The sequence below is a fragment of the Mesocricetus auratus genome, unplaced genomic scaffold (assembly GCF_017639785.1).
Source record: "Mesocricetus auratus isolate SY011 unplaced genomic scaffold, BCM_Maur_2.0 Super-Scaffold_100111, whole genome shotgun sequence".
In the NCBI taxonomy this organism is placed as follows: Eukaryota; Metazoa; Chordata; class Mammalia; order Rodentia; family Cricetidae; genus Mesocricetus; species Mesocricetus auratus.
In genome coordinates, this window is record NW_024429245.1 from 84,495 (window position 1) to 92,298 (window position 7,804).

At 41.7% G+C, this 7,804-nt stretch overlaps 1 protein-coding gene across 1 annotated transcript; it reads left to right on the forward strand.

Annotated features, from left to right (window-relative positions):
- Positions 1-258: 258 nt before the first annotated feature.
- LOC121136426 lies at positions 259-7,272 on the forward strand. Its single transcript, XM_040736825.1, has 2 exons — positions 259-297; positions 3,428-7,272. The coding sequence occupies exon 2, from the start codon at positions 3,921-3,923 to the stop codon at positions 7,017-7,019; it is 3,099 nt and encodes a 1,032-aa protein (XP_040592759.1). The 5' UTR covers positions 259-297; positions 3,428-3,920; the 3' UTR covers positions 7,020-7,272.
- The last annotated feature ends 532 nt before the right edge of the window (positions 7,273-7,804 follow it).

A 7,804-nucleotide genomic window follows, 5' to 3' on the forward strand; every position in this document is an offset into this window, starting at 1 on the left:
GCAAGCTAAGCAATAGTGGAGAGACCACCTCGAATGCCCATCCCTGATAATGAACTTGATGTCCATAATCATCCGGGAGCCTTCATCCTGTGACTGATGGAAGCAGAGGCAAACACACAATTAATCACTGAACTGAACCCAAGGAACCCAGTGACAGAGAGAGAGGAGTGATGAGCAAATTGGCAAAGATTGGGCTGGCAAAACCAGCAGAGGCAGCTGATCTGAACAGGGGAGAGCTCTTGGACCCCAGACCGACAGTGGGGAGGCCAGCATGGGACTGATCTGGACCCCCCAAATGTGAGTGTCAGCGAGAAGGCCTGGGCAACCTATGGGGCCCTGAGCTGTGGATCAGTGTCTATCCCTGGAATACAAACAGTCTTCGTGTGCCTATAGCACAAAGAGGGATGCTCTCTCAGCCTGGACTCTTAGGGGAGTGCCTGGACCCTATCCAGAGTAAAATGACAGACTCTAGATATCCCCTATGTGGAAGGATTTAGCAATCGGGTGGGAGGGTGGGGGGGAAGGGGAGTGCGGGAGGAGGGGAGGGAGAGGGAACTGGGATTGACATGTAAAACAAGCTATTTAAAATTAAAATAAAAAATGGAAGAAAAGGAAAAAACCTATTTTAGACAGATTAGAGGATTGGTGTCACATGTTCTTTTGTATATGTTTCTCTTATTTGTTGATAAACAAAACACTGAGGATCATGTAGGCAATCATAAATGTAGACTGTGCTTCCAGTCCAGGAGAAAGCTGTGAAGAAGAAGAAAGAGAGAGAGGATGAGAAGGGATGGCATTCTATGGAATGTGTAACATGCCAGATAACGGAGAAGCCATAGCCTCGTTCCAATACATGGATTAATAGAAGTGTGTTAATAATTAAATCAGAGCTAGTAAATAAGAATATCAACATACCAGCCAAGAATTTAATAATTAATATAAGATATGTGTGTTTGTTGTGTCAAAGGCATTGGGACCAGGTAGCACAGAAATCTCTTTCTTCAAGATTCTTTATTCCTACCTCACTGCCTAACTACACACTTATCATCCATAGTCAACTATTATTCAAAGTTTTTTCATTCTATATACAGGGACCTACATTTTCCAGAACAGAAGTTCAGTGCAGATTCTGTTGGTGCAAGGGAGAATACAATGTCTCCAAGTTAAAGTGGAAAAAATTTATATATGAAATATTATCTCAAGAGAGAGTAAATAGTTGCTGTAGACTAGGTCTTTTATGTTGTTTGTGAAGGGTTAATAAGTTGAGTTACAAGAATCAAGTCAGCTGACTGACAAATCGACTAGTATACAAGAATTCCTGTGTTCAATCATCAGCACTGCTGTAGTTGTACCTTGATGTAGAAGTCTGTATCCCAACTGAAAGTATAGGAGGAGGGAATATATGAAGGACATGCTTAGGTATAAACTTAATTTTAGATTAACCAGATATATCTGACATCCTTAATCGAACATATAACCAAAATGTAATAAAGTTTAAAATAACAATCATAGGAACTTCATTTATTAGCTTGATTACTGTTGGTCTTTATTGAGAGATGTTGTCATGTGAATCAACATGGCCTTTAACTAGTGATCATAATTCATTGCTACACTACAGCAATGCTAACATCCGAGGCCTCTCTCCCCTTGCCTGATGAAATCAGTGTGTTGACAATGAAGTCAATACAAGCACACACACACACACAAACACACGCAATATTAATTTTTTATAAGAGCCATATCTTTTTTAATGAATATCCATGATTTCATGTTTTATTGATTATCAAGAGAGCTCACAAAAGAGAAAAACTGATGAGGAATTTGTAGGCCCCAAAATAATCACATGAATACATTTCCAAAGTTGAAATTTTCAAGAAATTATTCAAGCTGAGAATGTGGTACATCTCTAAAGTAGTATGGATTCATCACTTCATTTATGGACTATTGAAACATTTCACAAAGTGAACCTAGATCTTTCTATCTCAAAATTCCACAAATTCAATCATCTGGTTTCTCATATTATCCTGCACTTAAGTTTCAATCATATAAAATTTAATGGTAGACTTAGTGATATAAAATATTTTGCTTACTAAATTACCAATATTAGTCATCATGTACTGAAAATGAATCCAATTATTTGTGCAATAAAATATTTCAGTGACACTTCTATTCACCTTGAGGAAGAAGAAAATCAACACTAATCCAAACATATGCTTTCGAACTACTGGCATTTTCCAGGAATTTGCTTCCTTTTCTTTCAGTTAACTGCTTTCCCAAGGAACCTTTTCCCATCTTCTGACATGAAATCATCACTTAATTGGTAGTAATTATTGCAGTTCTTACTAATATTAAAATCCTGGCTGAAAATAGGCAGATCCATGTGCTTTCTAAGAACCATCTGCAGATGCCTATTATCCTGCAACTGTGCCCAAACTGGGGAATTGTATCTTTACAAATGGGACAAGAGGCAGAAATAGGATTCGTACAAGACATTCATCCCAATTTTGCAGGAGGAGGAGCCAATGCTCAATAATTTGTGTCATCTTTCCAGCCACTCAACAAATTCAGTTAGACTGCCTTATCCTGGAGAAAATATTCGGTGAAGCAAATGTGAATGTAAAGAAACGCACATTTCAAGGAAATGCAAAAACTGAAAACATTTAGCAGTTCTTGAATTTTTCTTGGGAATTGGTTGTCTTTTGTGAAAAGCATGGTGTCTTTTTAGTCAACTTGATACTCCTAAAAGTTGCTTTGTATCACTGCATTTCAGCTTTTGATCCTTGTTTTAAAATGTTTTAAATTGGTTACTACATACAACCACATTTTTCTGTGGTTCCTCTTCTCTAGCATAACACAAGCTGCACTCTCTCAAAAGTGAAGATTTTGTCCTGCTATAGTTATTCATTATCTAAAACTGTTTTCAAATAGATATTGTGAATATAATTAATGCCATAGCGGAATAGACATAGAAAGGCTTGTTTCTATAATATCACTTACTTGACCTGGACACATTAAGACTAACTGCACACAGAGATAACCTCTGTGCATCAGGTGCCAACCATTTATATCAGGCATGGGAGAGTGCAGTATCTCAAGCATCCCTGACATTATTATTATTATTACCATTAATATTATTGTTGTTGTAGTTATTATAATACTTATTATTATCACTAACAGCTTTTCAGCAGAGATTTTCTGTGCATTCTTGACTTATCTAGCACTCTATTTCCAGGTCGGTCTGCCCCCACTCAGAGATTCAACTGCCTCATCCTGTTATCTGTTGGGATTAATGACATGCAGATATTTTTGTTCTCACATTTCATTCTTTACCTAAGAAACTTGTCATGGACTCTATCAATGGTGACTAAAGTAGTTACTGTGCTTCACCCTAATGCAGAGAGTCCAAAGTATTTTTCTTCCTTCCCAGAGCTTGGATTACTATGCTGCCTCTCCTCTATGCTGACGAACTGCCAATGTCAGAAGATAACACTGATCGGGAGTGCAACTCTCGAATGCCAGCAGAGGACACTGATCGCGAGCACACCTATGGAATGCCAGCAGAGAACACTAACCGCGAGCATAACTTTGGAATCCTGGTCACTTCCTGAAGCCAACTGCCATTCCAGTTATTCGCTTGGGCTGCCGACAAGTGAACGGTCTTGGGAAGAAAAGCCTTTTACAAACACAATCGCTTAACTTCTTCCTATATCCAGTTGCCATTGGAGTTCAGGCTCCACCGGTGAACTTTCCTTGCCTGCAGAGAACACTGATCCGGAGCCTCTCTCCGGAAATTTGACCACTACTAGAGGCCAATTGTCACTCCAGTTCTTCGCTTGGCCTACCAGAAGTGTGCACAGGTATTGGGAAGTAAAGACTCCTATAATTACAATCACTTACCCAATTTTTTCTTGCCAGTTGACATGGGAAACGTCCTTCAAGGATCTTTGCCTAAGGTAAATGACTTAAGACAGTTTTCTCTGCTCAACTGTATTAGAAATTACCTGCTTAGATCAGTGGAGAGAGGCCTACGGGCATCAGCTTGGCTGTGGGCATTTGAGCACACATCGTGTTCTCTCAGCAACCAAGGTGCAAATGATGAGGTTTACACCTCAACCAAAAGCCTGGAATATTTGCCAACCAGTATTGCCCAGAAGGATTTGTCACATCAAATACAGCTGCCAAAGTCTGTGCCCACAATGAGGTTCAGAGACTCCCATGTGGACCAGGAGGCAGGCCAGAAATGCAGGTGGGTCTGGTTACCTGACTCTGGACATACAGGCAGTCAGCACTGTTTTGCAGGCCCTGAACTATTTACCGACAATCCAGACACTTCGGGCGCCACAAAAGATCTGAGTCAGGACAAGAAAGAAAAGAGACTACTCTTTTTGAAGGTCCCAGAGATCATGAGAAACACACTGAGCAGCGATCCCAGTCTATCTGCTTTTCATCCTGTCATCAGAAAAAGACCTAGTTCATATTTTCAACCCAGACCTGTGAAGGCGACAAGATCCTTGGATATGTCACTTCTGTTGGAAGAGAATGTGGATTGTTGTCCACTCTGCAGTGGAGTAGCTGCAAGGTCTTCAGGACCTGGACAAAGAGATGACAAAGCAAAGGTGACAGAAAACTATGAAGTAACAGCTGGACCATCTTCCTCTGATCAACATGAACTGGTAAACTCCCCATCAAATCAAAAGTCCATGAAAACTGCCCCATTTACTGATCAGGTTTTGAAATGTTCAAAATCTGTTCCAGGGGGTAGGGTCACCTCAACATTTGTCCATGGGAAGCAGAGATCTTCCAAATATCTGGAAGATAAACACAGATGTGTCCCCTCCACGGAACAGGGCTTAATTCCTTTTTCCTGTAGTGAAGGATACCATAAACATTCCATTAGTCTTGGAAGAAAACATAGGCAATCTCACACAGACCAGTCATGTCCAAAATCTACGAATCTAGAACAAAATGATTCTAAGCAATTGCCTTCTGCAATTAGCAATATCCGAAATTCAAAATACATTCAGAATGGACTGACCAGTAATTTTACATCAGTTCAAAGGTTAAAAAGTTTGGCATTTGATAAAGAGGATCCACCTTTCTGCATGAATACACAAGCAGATACTGGCGCTGACAAATGGGCGCAAGTTCCTAGACTAACTTTATTGAATGCACAAGGCCTTGCACATAATACATCTGATGAATGGGACATTGATATTACTCCTGGGAATAACTCATTTGTAGATATTAAATCATTCACAGAAGGGACACAGGATACTTCATGCTATCTGGGAGGGGCTATAGCACCACCCACATGTGAGGGAGTTCTAGATATTAAATCATTCACAGAAGGTACACAGGATACTTCATGCTATCTGGAAGGGGCTGTAGCACCACCCAAATGTGAGGGAGTTCTAGATATTACATCACTCACAGAAGGGACACAGGATACTTCATGCTATCTGGTAGGGGCTGCAGCACCACCCACATGTGAGGGAGGAGGTTTGGCTAATTCATCACTGTCAGAGAGGAATGTGGACAAATTTTGCTCTGGCCCTGGGAGTTTTGAGCCCTTGCATTTCAGTCAGGGGAGAGTAAAACTATCCATTCCTAAAGAATGGACATACAAAGATATGTCCCCCATGGAGGAACAGATACCACAAACTCCCTCTTACAACATGATGTCAAGATATTCCTTCACTAGGAGAAGTAGACTGAAACAGGAAACCATACCAAAAAGAAGCAACACTAGAACAGAATCAAATCTCAATGGCCAGGAGTTGCTAAAATCTGACCCAATAAATCCCCACCATCTCTTAAGAACTGACCATGTCCTAACAACAAACACTTCTGATGAATGCAACAGAGACAGTATTATGGCAGCACCTGTTCCTAAAAACATTCCTTCATTTTCTGAAGAGTCCCAGGTTGCATCAAACACTACTGGAGAGGCCTTAACACAATCCACAATGAAGGAGAGTGATCTGGCTGACACATCCTTTAAAGATGTGGCTGGAACACAATTTTGTTCCAATGCTACATTTATTGGGCCCTTTCATTTCAATCAAAAAACAGTAAGACTATACATTCCTGCAGAATGGAAATACACACATACTTCCTACCAGCAAGAGGGTATCACTCATTCCCACTCATACAAAATGAGGAACAGGGTTATTTATTCTAAGACAGGGAGATTGAAACAAGAAATTACAACACAAGGAAAATTCAATAGATCAAAACAAGGTCAAAATAGACTAGATTGGCTAAAATGTGACATTCAAACTCCCATTACCATCTCAGAAGCAAGGAGAAGGCAATCACCAACCATTTCTGATGAATGGGACACTGATACTATAATGGGGACACCTGAGTCTACAGAAAATCCTTCATTCTCAGAAGACCCCAAGGTTAATTACACTGTAGCTAGAGGAGACATTGCAGCATCCACAGTTGAGGGAGGATTCCTGGGTGATGATGTGCCCCCAGCGAAGGGGGCTCTGCCCCAAATTTGCTCCTTCCCTGACACTTTAAAGACTTTGGCATTTAATCAAGTGCCAAAAACACTCTCGAGACCTGCAGATTGTGAGGTCACACATATGCCCTCTCAGGTGGAAGAGCTGAGACCTTCGGCCTCTACCAAAGAGGGCCCCATGACCTCCTCTTCTATGAAAAGAGGCATGAAACAGGCAGACAAAGCACAAGGAAACCTCCGTAGAACACAGCCTGAGGACAATTGCTCAGGCCAGAAATCCTGTGTCCCACAAACTTCCACCTCGGCTTTAACATCTGAGACTGGCCCAGGGTCCAATACAGAATTTGAATGCAACGTTGACATTGTTCTAGGTAAATCTGGGTCTCTAGACATACGACTAATCCCAGCTCAGGCTCAGGTAACTTGCATCTCTACTGTCAAAACCCACAAACACAGTCCACAACTGAGAGAGGTGTTCTGGATGAACCCTCAACTACAGAGTTGTCTGTGGAAGCATTTGGCTCTTGCCAGGGTAGTTTTCTACCCTTGAATTCCACTCAAGGCCGTGCAACACAATCCAAACCTGCAGAGTGTTCGTACACACATACACCTAGCACAAAGGATGGTATGACACATTCTGAATCTTTCAAAGTCGATTCCAGATTCTCCTCCTCTGGGAGAGGCAGATGTAAACAGCAAGAAACAACACAAGGAAGCCTCAATATATCACATTCTGATGTCACATATTCAGGCAAATCTTACGATGAAGACCTACAACCACCCATATATGCCTTAAAATCAGAGAGAGGTGTCCCGCGCTACCGTCTCGCCAGCAAGAACGACACAGAACACTCGGATCCTTCTGCAGTAAAGCTTTAATGCATCTTGAGAGATAGATGATCAGCTTCTTAGAGGGAGACCCCAAGCTAAGAAACCCAGCCCCTTATATAAGCCTAGGAGCTCCGAGTGAGACGTGTAGAGCAGGGATTGGTGGTTTGCACATCACCCCAGATGACGCCACGGGAGAGGCACAGCTTAAACGGTTAACTCCAACTGACAGCAGATGTCAGCGCCATCTTCTAACGGCAATAGCGATAGCGAGGGCGGCTCCTCACATCTCCCCTATTCATTTATTTTTGAAGCAATAGGACACCCACAACTTTGGAGTGGAGATAGAGGTCAAATCCCCATGTGCAAATTCGGAACATGTACAAAGCTCCTCTCCAGGGTCTTATCCCCAGAGGGAGCCCTGACCAGTCCGATGTCGTTTTTCTGGGGGAAGGAGATCATGACATAGAACCTTCATGCAAGATGACTTATCTCCCAGGAGAAAGT